Source organism: Nyctibius grandis, chromosome W (genome assembly GCF_013368605.1).
Source record: "Nyctibius grandis isolate bNycGra1 chromosome W, bNycGra1.pri, whole genome shotgun sequence".
Classification (NCBI taxonomy): Eukaryota; Metazoa; Chordata; class Aves; order Nyctibiiformes; family Nyctibiidae; genus Nyctibius; species Nyctibius grandis.
In genome coordinates, this window is record NC_090694.1 from 2,394,429 (window position 1) to 2,415,986 (window position 21,558).

The 21,558-nt window shown below is 42.5% G+C and overlaps 1 protein-coding gene across 1 annotated transcript in view; it reads right to left on the reverse strand.

Moving 5' to 3' along the window:
* Positions 1-220: 220 nt before the first annotated feature.
* The window catches only part of LOC137675781 (SKI family transcriptional corepressor 2-like), a 28,027-nt gene continuing 6,689 nt past the window's right edge, over positions 221-21,558 (reverse strand). The window contains exons 4-7 of the mRNA XM_068421997.1: positions 15,605-15,670; positions 15,117-15,215; positions 9,583-9,650; positions 221-283 (exon numbers count right to left, since the gene is read on the reverse strand). Coding sequence (XP_068278098.1) covers positions 221-283; positions 9,583-9,650; positions 15,117-15,215; positions 15,605-15,670 — 296 coding nt within the window. The remainder of the gene's footprint in view (positions 284-9,582; positions 9,651-15,116; positions 15,216-15,604; positions 15,671-21,558) is intronic.

The following is a 21,558-nucleotide window of genomic DNA, read 5'->3' on the forward strand; positions in this document are numbered from 1 at the left end:
ACTCAACAGTACGTCCTACCCCAGTGAAGCCCTGTAATTCGTGTGACATGTCAATTATCAGCTTTAGACCGTGACATGACACCTCCACAGACAGAGCTTTTAGACCAGAATCAGTAACATCATTCAAAAGAATGATTCTCTTAATTCCTGCAATGCCTGCAAAGAAAAACACGATGGCCGGGCCAGGCAGGATAAGGTCTCTTCTTTCACAAGCTCACCTTTAGCTTTTGCTGAGGTGCGCACCGAGCTTTTCTTTCCTGATCAAGCTTGCTGCATAGGGAATCTGCAATGACACAGAAACAAAGCCACTGCTTTAAGCCAAGGTTTGGCTAATGAAACATCCAAGCTGGAATCCCTACAAATGAAAGGTTTTGTTTGTCTCCCTAGATCATTTTAGGAAACAGTGCCTTAAATTAAAGGATTGAACTCTTTACAAAACTGCAAGAATGTTGAAGCAGAAATAAAATAAAAATGGCCCAAATTAAAACAACAGATATATCTTAAAATTCAATGCAAAGGATGTCTTCCGATGTTTTGTTTGCATCAGTTGCTGGCAAAAATAAAGCCACCACCCATTCTGTTACCTGTGAGATGACAAAAATCAGCTGTCTGTAACAGAGCAGGCAACACACACTCATCTCTGCACAGCCAAAATACAGCAGGTTGGGAGTACGAGACTTCTTGTATTTATATCACCATAATTAGGAAGTTCATAATAGTTATCTCTGACTTGCACCAATCTGAGGGAAGCCACTGAAGTGGAATAATTAAAGAAAAACAGAACAGGCATATTAGGGAACATAGTTATATTTAGAAACAAAGTGGGATGATGTGCTCACTGGCAACTGGGAATACAGCACAGGGCTGCTCTTTTTCAATGCTTGGCCTTTAAGAATGCAACAAAGTAAATTGCTCTGAGATTTTGCCATAGCTGGGAATCCAAGTGACTACAAATTCACTATTCTTCGATGCTGCCTTTTAAAAGGACCGTTGCAAGGAATTCAGGTTGGGATCAGAAAAATCTATGTCCCTACACTCCCAGGTGCTGCTGCACACTGAAGTGACCTGCTTCTGCTGTCAGGCACTCCAGAATATATTCACAAATAATGTCAAATACATTACTGCAAGCTGACAAATAGCCTGGGCTGAAGTCAGGAGCGAGGCCTTAAGCTGCACAAACAGCAAATGCACAGAGTTCGAGTGACCTGGCGCACATACACAATAACATACTACAAGCATGTGAATTTACATCCATACCCACTGACTATATCCCTAACATGCATTCTTGTGCATCATCCCCAGTTTTGTTTTAATTACATTATGCCCCACGGTATGTCAGGACATTTGTGTGAGTTGTGCTCAGCGTGTCTCTGGTGTAAAGTGCAGTATCCGCAGTGTCATCTCTCTCCATCCCTGCCTTCCTCAATAAGGAAAAGAGCAAGGAAGGCTCCGTATGAGAGAAAAGAAGGGGACATTTGCAGCTCAGGAGCTAACCCTTTCATCTCTTAGGAAAGGAGGTCAATGTGATTGAAAGCAGCAGCACCAGGACGCAGCAGCGTCTGCAAAGATGAGCTGTCTGGCTGAATGAAAGAAGCCTTTCACGGGGGAATGCTGCTTCCCCCACTACACAGCCCTGGGAAAAGGGAAATAGGTGTGCACGAACTGAGAGGATCAAACCGCTGAGGACCTGAAAAGACTCAGGATACAGGTGTTTTGTCTGACTACTCTTATAATCCATACCCTTCATGGAAGCTGAAAGCTATCAGGAAGTTTGCTGCCAGATCCCCCCAAAAAAACAGAGCTCTCCCCTCAACGAGTCCTCAGAGCTGCCTTCCAGGACGCAGCGTTTGCAAAGGGCTGGAAAACTCCTCTATGAACTCCAGCAGAGAGGAGTATGCAAAGAAACTGTTTACCTGATCGCCCATTTGCATGGTTTAAATTCGAAAGGGAGCCACAAACAAACTGCCTGAATAAGCAGATTTCAGCTGAGACCCATGTGATGCTCCACCAACTGCTTTCTTCCTCTCTCCCACTCACAACGGCCAACAGGCAACATCAGTTTGCAGGGCTGCCAATTATATAGGACATCTCCCAAGCCATACTGACCTAGATAATACAATGGGGTACATTCTGTCAGAAATTAACTGTTCTTAATCCATTTCTCTGCTATATTTGGCACATCAGCATCTTTTCAATGTGTGTTGGTTTATCCATTCTCCTGGTAATAAATAAAACTGGGAGAGGTGGGTGTCCAAGAGGGAAATGACTACTTTCTTCATGAGTTAAATCACCTACAATGTCATCTTCTACTTTTGTCATTGGAAGAGTATTTGGTAACTCCGGTGCCACAGTGGAATAGTATTTAGGGCTCTTCATGACAATACAGTCCCCTTTTGCACATCTGTGGTGACTGTTGCAATGCAGGATAGGATCAGCACTCAAATGGGCATGAAGATGCAATGCGTGGCCCTTATCGAAGTGTGTACAACCCTGCCAGCAATAACAGAAGTGCAGATAGTTCGGTTTTAAGCAAGCAATCTGATTCTTATGATTAAGTCCACATTAACAGGAAATATATCGCAATGGGAGCAGATCTGTAGGGTGCAGGAGAAAGACCCAGTGTCCATACTGCGTTTTTCTTGTTTTTTTTTTTCTTCAGGCTAGCTCTAGTCTGGTCCTGGGTACTGATCACCCATTAAGAGCTAGAGCACACTCCTATGTGTATTCACGGAACACATCCTGGTTTGCTTCATCCAGAAGGAATCCAATTTGCAAGCTCTGAGTCTGCTCCACGACATGAACCAAAGTGCAGATAAGCGGATAGGATTGGAGATTCATTTCTAAAGCGCGTGTTTGATCCCTGCTACACTTGGACATCCAAGAAGCTTCTGTACACCATCCTCTTTTGGAGACATCACCTTTGCATCCCATCTCTAGCTGGGGTACACAATGATCCATCACCCTGACTTCTGTTGCTTGAAGAGGGAATCTTCAGTACCCCAAAGCACTATTGTCTGATGCGTATATACAGGTATTTAGTTAAACAATTCTCATTTCATAGAATCATAGAATTGTTTTGGTTGGAAAGGACCTTTAAGACCATCAAGTCCAACTGTTAACCCAGCACTGCCAAGCCTACCACTAAACCATGTCCCTAAGCACCACATCTACATGGCTTTTAAATCCCTCCAGGGATGGTGACTCCACCACTGCCCTGGGCAGCCTGTGCCAATGCTTGACAACCCTTTTGGTGAAGAAATTGTTCCTGATATCCAATCTAAACCTCCCCTGGCACAACTTGAGGCCGTTTCCTCTCATCCTATCACTTGTTACTTGGGAGAAGAGACCGACCCCCACCTTGCTACAACCTCCTTTCAGGTAGTTGTAGAGAGCGAGAAGGTCTCCCCTCAGCCTCCTTTTCTCCAGACTAAACACCCCCAGTTCCCTCAGCCGCTCCTCATCAGACTTGTGCTCCAGACCCTTCACCAGCTTCGTTGCCCTTCTCTGGACTTGCTTCAGCACCTCAAGGTCTTTCTTGTAGTGAGGGGCCCAAAACTGAACACAGGATTCGAGGTGCGGCCTCACCAGTGCCAAGTACAGGGGGACGATCCCTGCCCTAGTCCTGCTGGCCACACTATTGCTGATACAAGCCACGATGCTGGTGGCCTTCTTGGACACCTGGGTGCACTGCTGGCTCATATTCAGCCAGCCATCGATCAACACCCCCAGGTCCTTTTCCACCAGGCAGCTTTCCAGCCACTCTTCCCCAAGAGAGTGCACTTGAGACTTCAGTCAGAACACTGTCCAGCCAAGACAGCCCTTCCAAATGCAAAGCATATTTATTCAGGAAAGGAAACAGATGTGCAGCTGAACTGCCACTGGAAAACTACAGTCTCTGCACACACAGTGCTTCTGGATAGAACGATTAAGCAGAAGAAAAAGCATGCACTGAGCCTTTGACAGCTGGAGGAGGAATGGAAGTGCCAACGGCATGCCCTAGAGCGTGAGTCTCCACTATTGTCCTGTGAAAGTATTTATAGCTGCGTGGGCTGAGTTCAGAGACTCTTCCCTCCCGGATGAGTAGTGCCACGTGCTCAGGGCAGCGCACCCGTCTGCACAGGACGCAAGGCAATAGAGAGTCACGGCTGGAGGATGCAGTCTCTCCCCTATGTATTTTTAAGTACTGGAGCACACTAATACCGTAGAAAAAGGATTTTGCACATAGGCAATAGCAGAGGCTGGCTTGTGGCTCCCTGGTATATACGCATCCATTTTTGAACAGAATTTCTACCCATTGTAAAGGAAAGGAAGCTTTTACGTCCTTTTTTAACAACCATTAATTCTACCAGGCATTCCTTTTCTTTAACATATGAATTTAGTGGAGAAAGAGGCACAGCTCCATCCTATTAACTCAAGGCATATCCAGATGCATTGTCAAGATACAAGTTTTGCTCACGTGTCTTAAAAAAGCAGACAGTGGCAAACAAAATTCTGTAGTACTTGTCAGCTCACTTTTCTGCATGCAGTCAGGGATGTGTATGCTACCTTCAGCATCAAAAGGACATATTCCCAATTTGTACCACTAAATCTGGCGAGGAACTCCACCAAAAATCCAATGAAGATAACAGAACATATAGAAACAGTCCTGCAGTGTCATCCCAACTGATAAAGAACAGAAGAAACAATTAATGAGAAAAAATATAAAAATCTCTCTGTTTTTTTGGGGGGGGCAAGGTAATGAAATCTGCCTTGGAGTCTGCAAGACACAGCAAACACAGAGTTCCAGAAATGCTCTTTTACCTATTATTACCTGGCTGCCAGTGGACAGGCACTTCAGCACAAGATGCAGCTCAAGAAATCCAAGAGCCATTCTGCTGAACCAATGTTTGCCTCTAACATTCTTGTCAAGGTCAATCAATCTAGCTGGACTACTTTAAGCAGAGGACCAAAACAGAAATCTCCATAAAGCACTGCTATTTCCTATTTCTACTTTTCGAATACGGAGTGACAGGCATGCAGTGACCAAGGTCTCCGCACACAAAAATGTGGATATTCCTTGTTTGAATAATGAATACATTAGTTGTACAAAGCACCTACTTTCCATATACAACCTAAAATAGGAATTAAACCTACTGGTGCTTTTCTTAATTACAGTAGGACCCAGAGGAACACGATCTTATACCTCTGAAGATCTACCAACATTACCATGTGGTAGATTTTTTTCTTCTTTTAAACACTCCTTGTGAATCTTTAAAGAATAGGATGAAAGACAATGCAGAGATAGAAAGCAATTTTGCAGGTAGATAGTTCTCGATTTTATTGTCTGCCTCTGAAGAACAACATGGATTTAAAGCAGCACTGAGAGTAGAAGGACATCAAACATCAGAGGAGTTCCAGCTGGATCCAGTTCTGAGCTCTGAACATTATTATCAGCCCAAAGTTAGGCTAGCGATAAGGAATTCAGTTCATGGGAGTATAAATAAATTAAAAAACAAACAAACAAAACCAAACCAACACTTTCCACTTGAGCTGGAAAGACAAGGGACTGCCTGAGTAATTCACATTTCTAACATGTCTCCAAGACCTGCTGCCTTTTACCCCTATGTAAAATAAGTGGGATTGATCACTACCTGATCTTAGTTACCTAAACCACAACAGCAGGGTGATGACCACCACCTTAGCTTTTCCTGATGGATAGGTTACAACTGTGGTCAGCGCTTCCTGGGAACCTGCAAACTACTTGTAAGGGACCCCTGAAAAGAAGTTTAAAAAAAAAAAAAAGCCTGTTTGCAGGAGCTTAAATTTGCTGCTTGGTGTTCTACTTCTCTGTGGCAATGTTTTAGAGGGGTTCACAAAAACATAAAAGGGTAAAAATCATCATGCTGGGAACGCTGCTTCTGATCTTTTTCTCCCACCAGGCAGCTAGAAAGAAAGTTTATGCTTTTTAAAATTTGATCTACTAACACAGCTGCTCAGAAAACACTATCAGACAGATACAAAGCCTCAAGCAGGAGCTGACTCGGTACTTTGTTAGGCTGGCTGGGCTGCCCTCACAGATGAATTCTGGTCACACTGGACAGAAATCAACAACTCTAAAGGCAGATAAGCTCTTCTGAGGCTGTACCACATGTGCCATTTTACAATTTACCCCAGCCTGGGGTGGCCTTTTCTGTACAGCTTAATAACAGAAGCCAGATGATCCATGCCTGAATCCATATGTAAAAATCCATATTTTACATATGACCTCCAAGTACACACACTGTACTTAGCCAATCTGGGAGACAGCACTTTGAAGGAGGAAGAAGAGAAAAATGCATTCAGTGATTTAAGATCCATTTTCTTGTTAAATATGACAATCATTTGCTTCTTGGCATTTGGCCGAGAGCTTGGCACAAACAGGTTGTAATACTTCCTGGTAGCTGCTCCAAACACTCTGACCAACTCCCTTCTCAACAGAAATTGCTGATGGCCACACAACGTCCCGCTGCTCCAGCTACCTACCAAGCCAGGTTGTGTCCAAAGAAGTCAACATCCATCACAGAGGATGTAACAGAACAGGACCCACCTCCCATTTTCCCAATGATCTGAGCCCTGCTCCTGACTTTCAGGAAGCCATAAAATAATTTTTTTTAAAAGTCAGGAGCAGACAGAGCATTAAAATAAAACCCCATTGATTAAAGACTGCTTTAACTGAGGCTTTTAATGAAGAATATTAAACCCACGTCACTGCCAGGCGCTGCGGGTGCAATGAGGGCCGGGGAGCGGCAGATGGCACCCGGAGCCCATGCCAGCGTCCCCCGGAGCTGCCACCCCACTCAGCGCGGCTGCTCCCCACGCGTGAAGATTTAGCATCGCCTTCTGCATCGCAGTTTCACAGTGTCACCCAAGACACATCAAACACTCCAAGGTAGTTTATTTTAAAGTCTGACTACCCAGTTACACAGCTTGAAGCATTCCAGTTCGGGGTGAGTAAAACCATCGTTAGGGCAAAACCTGCCTCTGGTACCCACTGTTATAGGAGATGCCTTCATGATCATGCACAAGTCTTCAGGAAGGACTAATTTAAGTTGTATAATCCTTCAGTGGTGAGAAAACCCACAAGAAACTGACTCTGTGCATTTATATTGTTTGTAAAATCAAAAAAGCAATTAAGCCAAGTTCTGTGGCTATTATACCAGTAAATTTTTAGTTTAATACTATAAAGGTATATACCTATGAAGCTGTAAGTAAAATTAAGATATGAGTATGCATTAAACACTTCTGCTTTTATCTTTGCACTTCCATGTTAACAAGAAAATTAGGTGTGGGCAGCTCTGTTAAAGCAATAGTATAGTGTCCCAGGTACATACAAAACAAAACAACCTGCCCCCTGTTAAAAACAAAACAACAACAAAAAAACAAACAAAAAAATCAAACATAACCATGCTTTTTGTGTGTTCTGCACCAAAAGCTTTAATTCATCCGTGCCATAACCCAAGAAGGACTAAGGAGTTCTATCGTTAGCACATTCAGCTCATTAATCTTAATTCTAGATACAACCATACAAAAAATATATTCACATGAATGAATTAAAGTAACTGCAGGGATTACCACATCAAAAGTGCTGACTCTGTATCAGTTATCAACCAAAACATCACTGAAGATTTCTGCACCCAGCTTAAACAAACACACTGGTTATTTGCAGCAGTCTCTCAGTTCTTCATATGCAAACATGCTTTTATCGGTCTCACTGATACCCAACCTGCCTCGATGATACCGGGAGGGATACACAAATCTGAGCATAAAAATTTACTGATGATTAGACAACATTTCTATTAATGATAATTAAACTCAGGCAGCCACAGTGAGTGGAGAGGTCCTAAACTGTTGGTGCAGGACATTAAATGTTGAAACTATTCTCTGTAAGTACATTCAGGCAGCTCTGTTTAATGATTAAATGACTATTAGTCTTTCTGTAGCACATATCAGTAAGTGAAGAGGGTGTGAATTACACGATCATATTTCTTTTCCTGCCTGAGAAAAAGCACTACACTGAACCTTGTGATTTCTCCACTTCTAAATCAGAAAAAACACCACAGCTGATTCACTGGAGGTCTGGGATATCCAGTTTCAGAAACAACTTCACAACTGGGCCACAAACTGAATGGCAGAGATGATCTATTGTCTCCCTGGGAGGAAGAGTAAGTTAACTCCAAGTTCAGCTGATACAGGAGATAAAGGCTGAAGTGGGCCCACAAACTTTGTGCTTAAATGTGCTTCACAGCAGGAATCAGACAGGTCACCTGCCTCAAGTCCAAAGCAGCAAGGGAAATACTTTTCAGGATGGCATCCTAATTACCAACTTCTGTGACAATGCAATTCACAGATCAAGCCAAACTCCTTGCCTGGCATTGGGAGACAAAGGGGAACGCAGTAACAACTGGATGTATTAAAGGAAAAGAGTGGAGACCAGCAGCAAAAAAAATCTCCAAAGATGTTCTGGACTTGAATTTCCTCCATAAACAACCTCCTTCAAGCACCCTCCATCTCTCATTGAAAACTCTGGAGCCAGCTGGAACAGGAATGTTCAGCAGCTCTAAAAATAAGGCCACTCCTAAATGTCTCTAAACATAGGTGCACAAGTTTGACAATCCTGGCCTTCAGCTTTATTTTTATGTCCTAACCCATCAATTAGAAAATGACAGTACCAGAAGGCTGGACAACGCCTTCTTCGCACCAGAGTCTGCGACAAGCACAAGGAAAATTTAGATGCTCAAGCGCAGGGTTGATTCGGGTAAGTGGGGATATTTGGCAAGTCTGCCTCAAAAAAACCCTGTTGAATAACGTCAGACTGATCACAGAAAAAGCACTAGCAAATAAAGCATTAGCTGACAGCCTCCCATTCGTCACGATGCCCAGCTCTTAAAACCACGCTAAGCAATATCTGAGTAAGAAACACCTTCACATATTCCACATCCCTTGCTTGTACTGGATTAAGTATGTTAAGTTTTCAAAACAGCACAGTTGTACGCAATGATCTAGAGTTGCACCAACACACAAACACACAAAATGCCTCTTGATTTTAAAATAACAAGCAAGACACCAAACAGCAATGTGTGCCCGCACTAAACTGTGTTTTGGCAACTTGATCCTTTACTGCTGAGTTAAGCACTTCTTCCAGTGGATGAAATTTGAAAAAGACACAGCCTAAGGTTTATTTGCCAGTGAGAGGCGTGGCCTCGCACCAATTCCCTACTGAGGGCTGAAATGCACCCCTTGGCAACTCGTACAAGGTAGAAACATTTAACTGCTTAAGGTTTACTGATTCAGTCCTCACGTTTCTCTCTGAAGAAGCACCTCTCAGTGTCCAGTCAACACATTTCGTTCAGTTGAACGACCCATCTGGTTACTGTATGAAAGTAAATCTCCAGGTAATTAGACTCTAAACCAGCTGAGAACTGCATGCTTACGTCTTGCTAAGTATAAGGTGATATGAGCTCAGTAATAGGACATCTGCAGGGCTCACTAAGGAAAAGTTTGAGGAGTGCGTTTAAAAAATAAAGTGACAGTTCGTAACACTTTTAGCAGAGAAGGCAAACTTACAATTTGTAGCTGCTGTACCATTTCTTCTCTGTATGCCAGTTCCCGCTTCATCTGATCTTGAAAATTATCTGGGGGGGGGGGGGGGGGGGGGGAAGAGTAGGTGCAGTAATTAAGAGCCCACACAGCAGAATTCATATATATCAAATGAAATCAAACCAAATCACTACTGAGGAATTGTGAAGTACTACAAAGCTCTTCACCCAATTAAAACTCATGCCTAACAAAAACTTCTTCTCTAGGAGGAGACACCGTAGACAACAGAAAAACTGTGGAAAAAACAGATTTGGCTACTTCCCCAATTACCAAATGTAGGCTGCTAAATTTCTGTCGCTATCATTCATTCTCACAGGGATTTTCTCAATGGGCCAGACTCTGCAGTCATTAGTCAAACTTCTACCAACACTGAAGAGCAAAACCTGCACTTCTTTGCTTTGGCATAAATCTGTTGACATCAATAGGGATTGTCCAATATGTGAGAAGGGAAAGCATTCAAGGATGCAGGGTTTGATTTGTAGTTTGTAACATAGTGCTGACGGATTTGAACAAAACTCAGACTAAAGCTCCATAAACAGTGACATGAAAGTCAGAAGGAAAAAAAAGTCTTTGAAAGTGAGATCCTGGACAGCTGGGTTACAGCACAGGCCAGCCTTCCTGCTCCAGTAGCTCCTCCTTCCCTTATTTTCCTCCTCAGCAACCATTTCAGACAAAACTTCATTTGGTAGAAGATTAACTGCTGGTCTGCGTTCCATAACATTGCTGTTGGAGGTTGGAAAAAGACAGAAAAATATAAACAAAACTATTGACAAGAAGCAAATAACTTGGAGGGTTTCATGATGGAGATCTGGGTGCACTGATGGAATATTAAATGGAAGAGGAAAGAAAACCCACTGCAACCAACATCATTCTGATCCGGGAGACTGAAGCCTGTCCTGGCCCACAGGAGCAGCAAGGTGAATGCCAACAGAAACCAGCATGGAGCACCTCAACACCCAGAGCTTGGAGAAGGGCACTAAAAGGCCAAGGCAGCTAAAATGGTTTATTTACAACTAACCAATTAAAAGAGTTAAATAGTCATGCTGGTTGCTGGGACACCAGCCCAGGACTCAGGAAGCCTGGGTTCAATACCTGCTCTATGGACTCTCTGCATGTGTCTCCATGCCTCCTTTCATCACCACTAAAGCAGGAATAATAGCACTGCTTCATCTGCCAAGTACATTGGGAGGATTAATGGATTAAATGACTGGGTGATACTTCAATAGCACAGTACTGGGAGTCACAGAAATACCTACATTGCAATGGAAAGATTTGAGCCCAGGTGAGAATGAACGGCTCCTATTAATACTCTGTGTGCTGCCACAGTGCTGGTAGCTCACCCACTCCCAAACCAGCCGCACAGCCTCACCACGACTTCTCAACCCCAAAAGCAGGAGTAGGAAGGCAGTGATCAGCCATGGCACGACACAGTGGAGAGGAAGGACATACCTCACCTGCGGGGAAAGGGGACGTATCCCCACCAAGTGTAGGCATAGGAAGGAGCTAGAAGAAAATACAAGGGGGCAGAGCTCTGTCCTCCTCTTTCACACAAGAATTTTGCCCTCTCTGAATGATGAGCAAGATCTCATTTAAAAGACAAGGAGGCACTTTAGTACAAGAAAATAGCAATGAAACAAAGAAAGAGTCAGAAAATTTGTCAGGCTGAAACCATCAGGATCCAGCACAGCCACATAGAAAAGGACACAACAACATTATCTTAATAAATTTATTCAGATTTCAAGTAAATGCCAACAGAGTTTTTCAGCCTATTCCCTCTACTCCAACATGACCAGAAAAAGAAGCCAACAGAAATAAAGCAGGTTTGCAATTCCTCTCCTCCTAGTCCCAAAAAAGCCGTGCAGTATAAAAAGGTGACCACCTCCTGTCCTGGTCACTAAAGGCTGATAGATCTGTGCTAGCTACTATTGAGGTCCTCCAGTTTCACTCTGAATAGGCTACATGGAGAAATTTTCCTCAATACTTTCCTCTTGACTGCCTCTTCACAGGCTCATCACCTCCCATAACAAATAGCTCAGAAATCTTGCTCAGTCCTGCACTGCAAATGTCCAAGCTCACAGTGGAAATGTGTTAATGGTAAGGATAGTGTTTTTTTTCCAGCAGTATTTATCTGAGTCTGAACGCTTACAGACAAAGCCATGAGCAATACCCAAAAGATATGAATATTTAAATAGTTTTCTTAACACAAAATTAAATACTTTAACTATCCATACAAATTCTCTGCCATTTTATTACCACATTGTTAAATGCAGTCGGACAAAATGCATGCCAGCCGACACCAAAGGTACAAACCAGTGGAGGGTTCCGGGAGAACATGCCATCAACTGTGCACAGGTGCTCATATTTCTATCAGGACAGTAAATTCTTTGATTTTCTTCAAGTGATCTGATCTTTTTTTATTTTCTTCAAGTGATCTCTGCATTGAGAGATCTTACAGGCAAAGGAAAACCTCATCTGCAGCTTTCAAGTACAATACAATATAAAAAACAAAGGTGCAAACAGCAGAAGACAAGGTCTGCTGTTTTATAAATTATGACAGACCACATTTCAAGCAGGTACAAGAAGCCACAGAGAAGTGTGCAGCATTGTACTGCTAAATGAGCTTGCAAATCAGATCAGTTCTCATTTAACTTTGATTCCCAGGAGGAGAACATAGAAACCAAACACCATTTACACACAACACTGCATAGCACTGCTGTGGGTGGTGATTTGATGCTATTAATGTGTAACGCCCCAAACGTGCTCAGTTCTAAATGCAAGGCCCAAAAAAAGGTGACTTTCAAGTTAACTCCAGGTGACCCGACAGGAGCATTTTCTAGAGACACAGCATTACCTTCCACATCTCACACATTGGCTCCCTTCTGAAACAGGGATGAATTTTCTCCTATTTAAAAAAGGCTGAGAAGACTTAAAAGACAAAGGCTCCTCACTTACCCACAGACAGCGCAAAGCACAGGGAGAATCACCCTCACCCGTGGGAGTGAGAATTACCCCAGAAATGTGTTCCTGTCCTCAGCAGCTTTAAGGATGGGACAGAGATTCAGTCCCCATGACCACTCAGCCCAATGCTACAGTGAGCCAGACTGGGATATAGAGACTGTTACCTGCCTGCTCTTCGCTCCCTCGTACAGCCTCAGATGTCTCCTCTCCAAGCCATGATAAATCCATCAATACAATTTTAATTTTACCTCCACTTTCCTTCAGTTGGATCTCTCCCTAGTTCCTCCCTATCCAACACACCACAGGCAGTTACTAATTTGGGAAACCTGGCAAAACAAATCATTTCTAATACCTGACCTAAAGCAGCAATCTCGGCCGGCAGTGAGAGTCTGGACCAGACCCCATCTCTTTTGCTGGAACACATACTGCTCTAGAGGACAAACCACACTTATCTTGGATTTTACACTTACTTGCTTTAAAAAGACCCTTTTTCTTGTTTTATTATATGCAGAGGAGGGGTGTTTTTTTGGTAAATCTAAATCTGTAAATAGGTTTTACGGTCACTTGTATATATTGTTTATAGCACATTATCTGTTTTCTATTTTAATCCTGAAGAAAATTGACCACTACTTTGCGGTACACTGAAACCACATATTTTTCAAGCCGGCATACACAGTCGCCACTTCCTTGGTCGGCCGTACATGTTCTTTTCTTTTACTTGAATTGTATTTCATGTGGTTTAATTGCAGTGTTTATTTACAAGGCAATGACAGAGCATTAATTTTACTGTAGAAGAACAAAAGGATAAATGAGTGACCTGAATGGCAAAATGCCAAGATGCCATTTCGCCAATACCACACATCAGTGTTTTGATCTACACAAATTATTTGAAAATTACCTCACTCCCAAACCCAAGTAATGACTGAATTTATACTGAAGGATGAGGTTATCCTCCTTTCATTAATATCTGTATTACCTCAGGGGGCCCTTCTCCTTTATTTATGAAGCTGTCTACATCTTTCGATATTTGGACTAAAGATGGAGTCATTCTCAGAGTCCTCACACTTCCTTGCTTCCCTGAACTTAGCCTATGTGATGCTCCAGAAAGGGGTAAAAACATATTTTCTTTAAATAATAGAAAAATGCCATCTGTGTTCCCATCTTTTCCTGCAGTCCAGGGAGGTGCAACATTCCTCAGCTTGCAGCAGTGGGTTTGGGTTGACTGACTTACCTCAGGGGTACTGGCAATACTGGTTTTTGTCCCTGGAGTTTTTATGAAGGAACTTGGAGGACTAACAAAACAGTTTCTGAACTCTTCATGAAACTATGATAAACCAGCACAAAGGCATTTTGCACTGAGTGCTGGTCAAACATTTCAGTCACGCAGGATTTAAGAGAGGTCAGGAAATGGCAGAAGAGCCTGACAATTAGTCTGGGAAGGTTTTAATGTACCTGTCTTGGCTTACTGTGGGTCAAGTAACTCCACGGTGCTCCATCCACAAAACAAGGACAAAAATTGAGAGTGCTAAAAAGCAGAGTTTAAAAAACCTCACATCACCAACATTAGGAAAATATTGAATGGAGATACTGTCAGACCTCCTTTGGACTTCATGAAGGAGCAAAAGGTGGGTTCAAACATGCTTTTTCCTTTAGGTTGCATTTAATACTGAACTGTGGGGACTGTCTGGGCAGGCAGCTGCAGAGCCATGACAGCCAGGCATGGGGAAGCCTGCACGACGGTACTGATCTCTGTGTAGTGCTGTGTTACAGATGAGCAGAGAGCAATGGAGATGCCCTGGTCACTCCAGCTCTGTAACACTACATTCATTGCATGTTGGAGAGCCCTCACTGTGTCTTCTAGCTTGTCCTGATGTACATGGGATTTATCCTGGAAGCATGCTTTCCCCTGTTGCTGCCAGTGTAATTCAAAAGGCCTCAATCAATAGGTCTTTTTCCATATCCCTGTGCATGCAGTTCAACTTTCTGGCAGCTTCATGAAAACTCTACTAATTGTCCATTTTGTTTTCTTTTATTTAACACATGCCCAGCACATTCCATTACCCCTAGGTAGCACCCTGCTCATCAGCTGTTGTGAAAGGGCCATCTCAAACAGCCTATCTCAAGAGGAAAAATCCAAACAGGTCTTTCTACTCCTAAACACAGGCCAAAACAATTCTCCAGCATCAGCTAGAACCACCTAAAGATGACTATGAAGTACCCTGTCTTCAAAAGCCTCCAAGAAGCTGGTTAAGACCATCAACATCACTGTACCTCAAGCCCCAGACTTGTTTCTGTCTACTCACTGTATTCAGTGTTATCAAAACCAGTAGAATATACACCAAAATAGACATCCAGCTTCAGATTTTCCCTACAAAAGACCTGCTTGGACAGTCTGAAAAGCCACAGCAGAAGTGCCATCAACCTCAGCAGAACTAAGCCAAAGACCCTGGCAACACAACTGAGAACATACCTCTCCCATTTTAACAATGTGACAACAACCACCCACCCACAAATAATACCAAAACCACAGATATGTCTCTTACTGAAGACTGGGAAAGACGCATTTCCTTTCAACACCTGGAATTCCTGTTCTAGTCTCCTCCGTAAGTCGATCTGTTCAAACAAAACCTTCTGAAGTTCCTCTAACAAAGAGAAAAGAAAAGTGGTTTTGCTAATCTGTATAAATAATTCTTGAAAGAACAGTTGCAGAGCCATTCATTACTACAGGACAAAATATTTTAGCAGTTATAAAAAAAAAAAGTGTTGCATAGACCTACAATAGATTTTGTGCGGAAAGCCATGAATATAAATCAATGTAATATATTATTTTAAAGTATTATATTACAGTGTCATGTATTGATTGATATATATGCATTAATCTCAATTATATCCACCCAAAGGTCCATATATTATTCATATGTTACTTGACAAGCTTAAAATATGGTGCAGAACAAAAGTGCCCCCTATTATCCTCATATTCTATTAAAACAAAGAGCAGTTTTATAATGTAAGAGGCCCTTATTTATTTTACCTTTCCCCATGTTTTCTACATCCTTCTTCAGTGAATGAGGTGAATTGGTTTCTTGCGTGTGTTCACCTTAAAAAAAGAGAAAGAAAAAAGTTATTGATTTACTGATACTGCTTTTCATCAGTATCGTCCTTACTATGCAACTGCTTCAGAGAATCTGAGTAAAAAGGAAAAAAAAAACAAACATAAAGAGTAAGATTGAGGTTTATCTACATATCTCTGCATGCATAGCACAAATGTTTGCAGGAATTGTATTTGCTTCTAGTTTAATAAAATATCTACCTACACCACGGCCTTCTACAGACAAGACCTGACATCTCCTCGATACCTAGAAGCACTCCTCTTGCACGTCGTCTGCTGAACCAATCCCTGTTTTCACTCTAACCCCTCTTGAAGACGCTCTTATCAGCGACTAGGAGCGAGCTGAGAAAGGTGCAGAGCCTCCTCTACAGTCTCATCTCCTCTCTTCACGACGGGAAGTCCATGCTATCTAGCTGGGCAGGACCCTGTTCCCAAATCCACAAGCAAAATCCTTTTTGCGCCAGCCTCTGACTTCATCAGCTCTTTGTCATCTTCTAGCGCTCTACAGCACAGGCTTGTTGTAACTGGATATAATTTATAACCAGCTGAGATAAAATTGAAATTAGTGGTATTTGCATCTAAAGGATACACCTCTGAGGTCAACCAATTCAGAGAGTTCTGTCTTAGGTTGCTCATGTAACTTTTAATCAAATAGTAGTAAAGACTTTTCTAGATAACAGAATTTGGCTATTTCCAGATATATGCATGCTATTTCTTTCAGCCTTTTTCCTTTACAAATAAAATAAAACAAAATAAATAAATAAATAAATCTTCACAAGGTGTTAAGTTCACCTGATGACAGTTTGACTTAAATATGAACCTCCTGACAGAAGATGTTATTTTCATTATCCTCTGGAACGGTGAAATTTTCCTCTAATTTCTTTGAACAGGGTTTTGAAACAAAAAGCCATGAAAAAAGGTTTCTAAAAGAAAAAAAATACCACTTCAGCTGAAATTAATGGGAGATTTTCTATTATTTACAGCTGAAGTAGAAATGGACTCTCAATAATTAAGAAAATATTTGGTAAACAATGAATTATCGAACTAATTGGACTAATTTTTGGTTTAGTCCAGCCAGTAAATACACATCATTAACTCTACTGATGAGTAATCACAAGAAAAGACATATATATAAAGCTACTCATGTGTTTATGTATTTGGAAAAAAGAATCATGGAGGAAATAACTTGGGTTTTTTTGAAAATAAAAAGCCATAGCACTGACTAGGTCACCACACAACAGATAAAATAGCAGCTACTTTAAAAACTCGTACTGTCACCATGTATTTGATGGTAGGTCATCACAATAAGCTAATTTTAAAGTTGAATTGGAAAGCCTTGTTTTATATGCAGTCAGAAATCTTTTCGCAAAACTTTAGTTTCTGTTTTTAAAAATCAATGCTTTCTTATATCCAGTAAACCTTGAAGTCATAGTATATGAAACATATCCAATAGCTATGCATTTTAGCATCTGCTATCTCTTCGTTCCTTAAAAAAAAAAGCAACCACTTGTTCAGGCATACACATTTACACAACTGATATCTGGTGCCAGCAATTCCATTTTAAAAATCTGTTTACGTAATATAATGATTAAAAAAAAAAATCATTTCTGTATGATATTTGATATAAACAAAGTATTTTCTACAAGTAAGTTGTCTCACCACCCTAAAAGAAATAGCAAGCTTAAAAATACATCACCTTTTGGGCAGCAGTTTAAGGTGTTTCCATAATGTAAAATGGCTTTTTTTTTTTTTTAGTTAACATAATTCTGTTTTAAACAGGATTGCTAACAAAAGAAGTATTTTGTTAGATAAATTAGGGTACACACAATCAAAAAGAAGGAATTTAAGTTTAGGAAGCGTATTTATTGCATTGTAAATACTAGTATATTTTTCCAATCAGTTTCTTTCATTGAGGCATTCTTTTCTGAATGTTTTCTGTGCAATTTTGAGGGATAACAAACTCACAGACAGAAGGTAACTGGATTTTTCAAGGGAGAAGAAGAAAAAGGGGAAGAGACTAGATGCTAGCATAGAGCATGGCAGCAACATAGCTCTTTCCCACTTGCTTGGTTGAGCTTTCAGGGCTGTATGGTTTGAGGCTGCCGACTCACTGGGACCAAAAGAACTGCAGCAAAATGAAAATAAGGGCATGTAGCATGAAGAATAACTTCCTCAGCATCTGCAGCCTCTTTACTAAACTACTGAAAAGGCTTATTAGAAAAACCTCCATCCTTGCCCCTGAAATAAGTAAAGAACGGGATGGGAAAAGTGAAGGTATTTAAAGGCAAAACCCAGCATATAGGGTTTTAAATAATAACTGCATTTTTAAACTGCTTTCTGATGTTCAAAAAAAGCCTTGACATTATTATTGTTAAGGGTAATAATAATCAGACGGGTTTCACCTTTCCAGTCCCCCTGAAAATTATAATCAGGAGCCTGCTCTTCTCTGTTTTTCCATACTTCCCAGAGGCCTCATCACGCGTTGTGTACTGTTCTACCTTAATTGAAAGGGAGGAGGTATTGAATATTTAACCAGCTTCCTTTCTCTTAAATGTTAATTAAAAGCTAAATAGGTGTTTAAAAACAAACAAACAGAAAGCCCAAAGAATTTTAATCAGTCTAAGGAAAAAATCACTTCCCCTTCTAATAGCTCCACCATAACTCTCTTGGGCCTTGTCTACACACAAACTTGTAGCAGCATTTAAAACAGGAGCACTGAAAGCTGTGCAGCCCCCTGGTACAGACACCTAGGTTTTCTTTAAGAAAGGCCTATTTCAGTTTATTCAGAAAAATCAAACTATACCTCAACCATCTGCTGGCTAGGGGGAAAAGGGGATGAAGTATTCATAGCCAGTTTGCACTGCCTCAGCTAAAGCTTTTGGTACCTCTGTTCTTCCCCAGTAGCTCAGGTGCACAGACGTTGTTATTCTGGAATAAAGGTACATGGGTTGTATTTTTGGGTTATACAAACGGCTTTCTTATCCTGGAACATGAACATCCACCCACAGAGGAAAGGAGAAATTATGTCTGTAGGTAGACACACCTCGAATTACTTCATCAATACTCTGAAAACGAGAGGTCTTGGTTTGTACATTGACACAACCTCAGCTCTTGTGATGCTACCATTTTATTAGCTCTACATCCACTGGAGTATTTAAGTTTTGAATTTTCAATAAAAGAAACAAACATAAACATTTCTAAATTTACTCTCCCCAAAATAAATGCACATCGCCCTCGTTGTACAAAACCAAACCAGACATAGCCAGGTTACCTCTTCACGCTGTGCCACCTAGAGCAATCTCCAGCGATCCTTCCTCGGGAAGCTCTCAACGCGCTCTTCAAACAGCAGCTAAAGATTTCCATGCTGGCCCAAGACAACTCAGCTACGTCAACGCGCAACTGATTTGCCCAGCGCAGAGCTCTGACGGACTGGAAATATAACTCGGCTCTCCTGATTCTCAGCCCTGTGCGTTGTCCTCAACTCATACTCTCTACAATTCTCGCTACATCTGCAGTGCCAGGCCACATCAACCAAAATCATCCACCTGCCTGCGTCTCAGCATCAGCCCTGTTATTCCTAGACGGTACTTAAGTATCGCAGAGTGCACAATTCCTGCTAACCAGCTCTGCAGTTCCTTCCCACCAGGTGAGCTTTACTGTTGTGAAGCCCGCAGCATTGATGGTCTACCATAACTTAAACGTCCACCGGTATTTTTAGCTGGAGAGCACTGTCTGCAGACACAAAGACCGCAGCAGTGAGGATGTCAGTATCTTCTGGGTATAAATATATATATATCTCCATTTTAAAAACATAGGCAGATGTGAACCTGAAGATTTTCGGAGCTCCAAAGGCTCCATCTTTATTTGCAATTAATTACTCGCTTTAAATCACACACAGTTCCTGTGTATGTCCTGAAGAAATCCTACCTGACTGAAAATATTCACACATCGTGCACATTCATACTGCTTTTTGGGGAAATAATCAATAGGATAATTTGGATATCAATAGGATAATAGGTTTAATTGGAATTAAACCTTGCAAGAGAGGTCAAGGACAACAGAAAGGGCTTCTTCAAATACATTGCAGGTAAAGCCAACACTAGAGGCAATGTAGGCCCACTGATGAATGAGGTGGGGGCCCTGGAGACAGAGGATAAAAAGAAGGTGGAGTTACTGAATGCCTTCTTTGCCTCTGTCTATACTGCTGGAGGCTGTCCTGAGGAGCCCCGGACCCCTGAGGCCCCAGAAGAAGTCAGGATTAAGGAGGAATCTGTCTTGGTAGATGAGGGCTGGGTCAGGGACCAATTAAGCAATCTGGACATCCATAAATCCATGGGCCCTGATGGGATGCACCCGCGGGTGCTGAGGGAGCTGGCGGAAGTCATTGCTAGGCCACTCTCCATCATCTTTGCTAAGTCGTGGGCAACGGGAGAGGTGCCTGAGGACTGGAGGAAAGCAAATGTCACTCCAGTCTTCAAAAAGGGGAAGAAGGAGGACCCGGGTAACTATAGACCGGTCAGCCTCACCTCCATCCCCGGAAAGGTGATGGAACAACTTGTCCTTGGTGCTGTCTCTAGGCACATCAAGGATAGGGGGTCATTAGGGGCACTCAACATGGCTTCACCAAGGGAAAGTCATGCTTAACCAACTTGATAGCCTTTTATGAAGACGTAACCCGGTGGATAGATGATGGTAAAGCTGTGGATGTGGTCTAGCTTGATTTCAGTAAAGCATTTGACACGGTCTCCCACAGCATCCTCGCAGCTAAACTGAGGAAGTGTGGTCTGGATGATCGGGTAGTGAGGTGGATTGGGAACTGGCTGAAGGAAAGAAGCCAGAGAGTGGTGGTCAATGGGACAGAGTCCAGTTGGAGGCCTGTGTCTAGCGGAGTCCCTCAAGGGTCGGTACTGGGACCAGTACTATTCAATATATTCATGAAGGACTTGGATGAGGGAATAGAGTGCACTGTCAGCAAGTTCGCTGATGACACAAAACTGGGAGGAGTGGCTGACGCACCGGAAGGCTGCGCAGCCATTCAGAGAGACCTAGACATGCTGGAGAGTTGGGCGGGGAGAAATTTAATGAAATATAACAAGGGCAAGTGTAGAGTCCTGCATCTGGGCAAGAACAACCCCATGTACCAGTACAAGTTGGGGGCAGACCTGTTGGAGAGCAGCGTAGGGGAAAGGGACCTGGGGGTCCTAGTGGACAGCAGGATGACCATGAGCCAGCAGTGTGCCCTTGTGGCCAAGAAGGCCAATGGCATCCTGGGGTGTATTAGAAGGGGTGTGGTTAGCAGGTCAAGAGAGGTTCTCCTCCCCCTCTACTCTGCCCTGGTGAGGCCGCATCTGGAATATTGTGTCCGGTTCTGGGCCCCTCAGTTCAAGAAGGACAGGGAACTGCTAGAGAGAGTCCAGCACAGAGCCACGAAGATGATTAAGGGAGTGGAACATCTCCCTTATGAGGAGAGGCTGAGGGAGCTGGGTCTCTTTAGCTTGGAGAAGAGGAGACTGAGGGGTGACCTCATTAATGTTTATAAATATGTAAAGGGCAAGTGTCATGAGGATGAAGCCAGGCTCTTCTCAGTGACATCCCTTGACAGGACAAGGGGCAATGGGTGCAAGCTGGAACACAGGAGGTTCCACATAAATATGAGAAAAAACGTCTTTACGGTGAGGGTAACTGAACACTGGAACAGGCTGCCCAGAGAGGTTGTGGAGTCTCCTTCTCTGGAGATATTCAAAACCCGCCTGGACGCGTTCCTGTGTGATATGGTCTAGGTAATCCTGCTCCGGCAGGGGGATTGGACTAGATGATCTTTTGAGGTCCCTTCCAATCCCTAACATTCTGTGATAATCAGGACTTGGGAAAATATG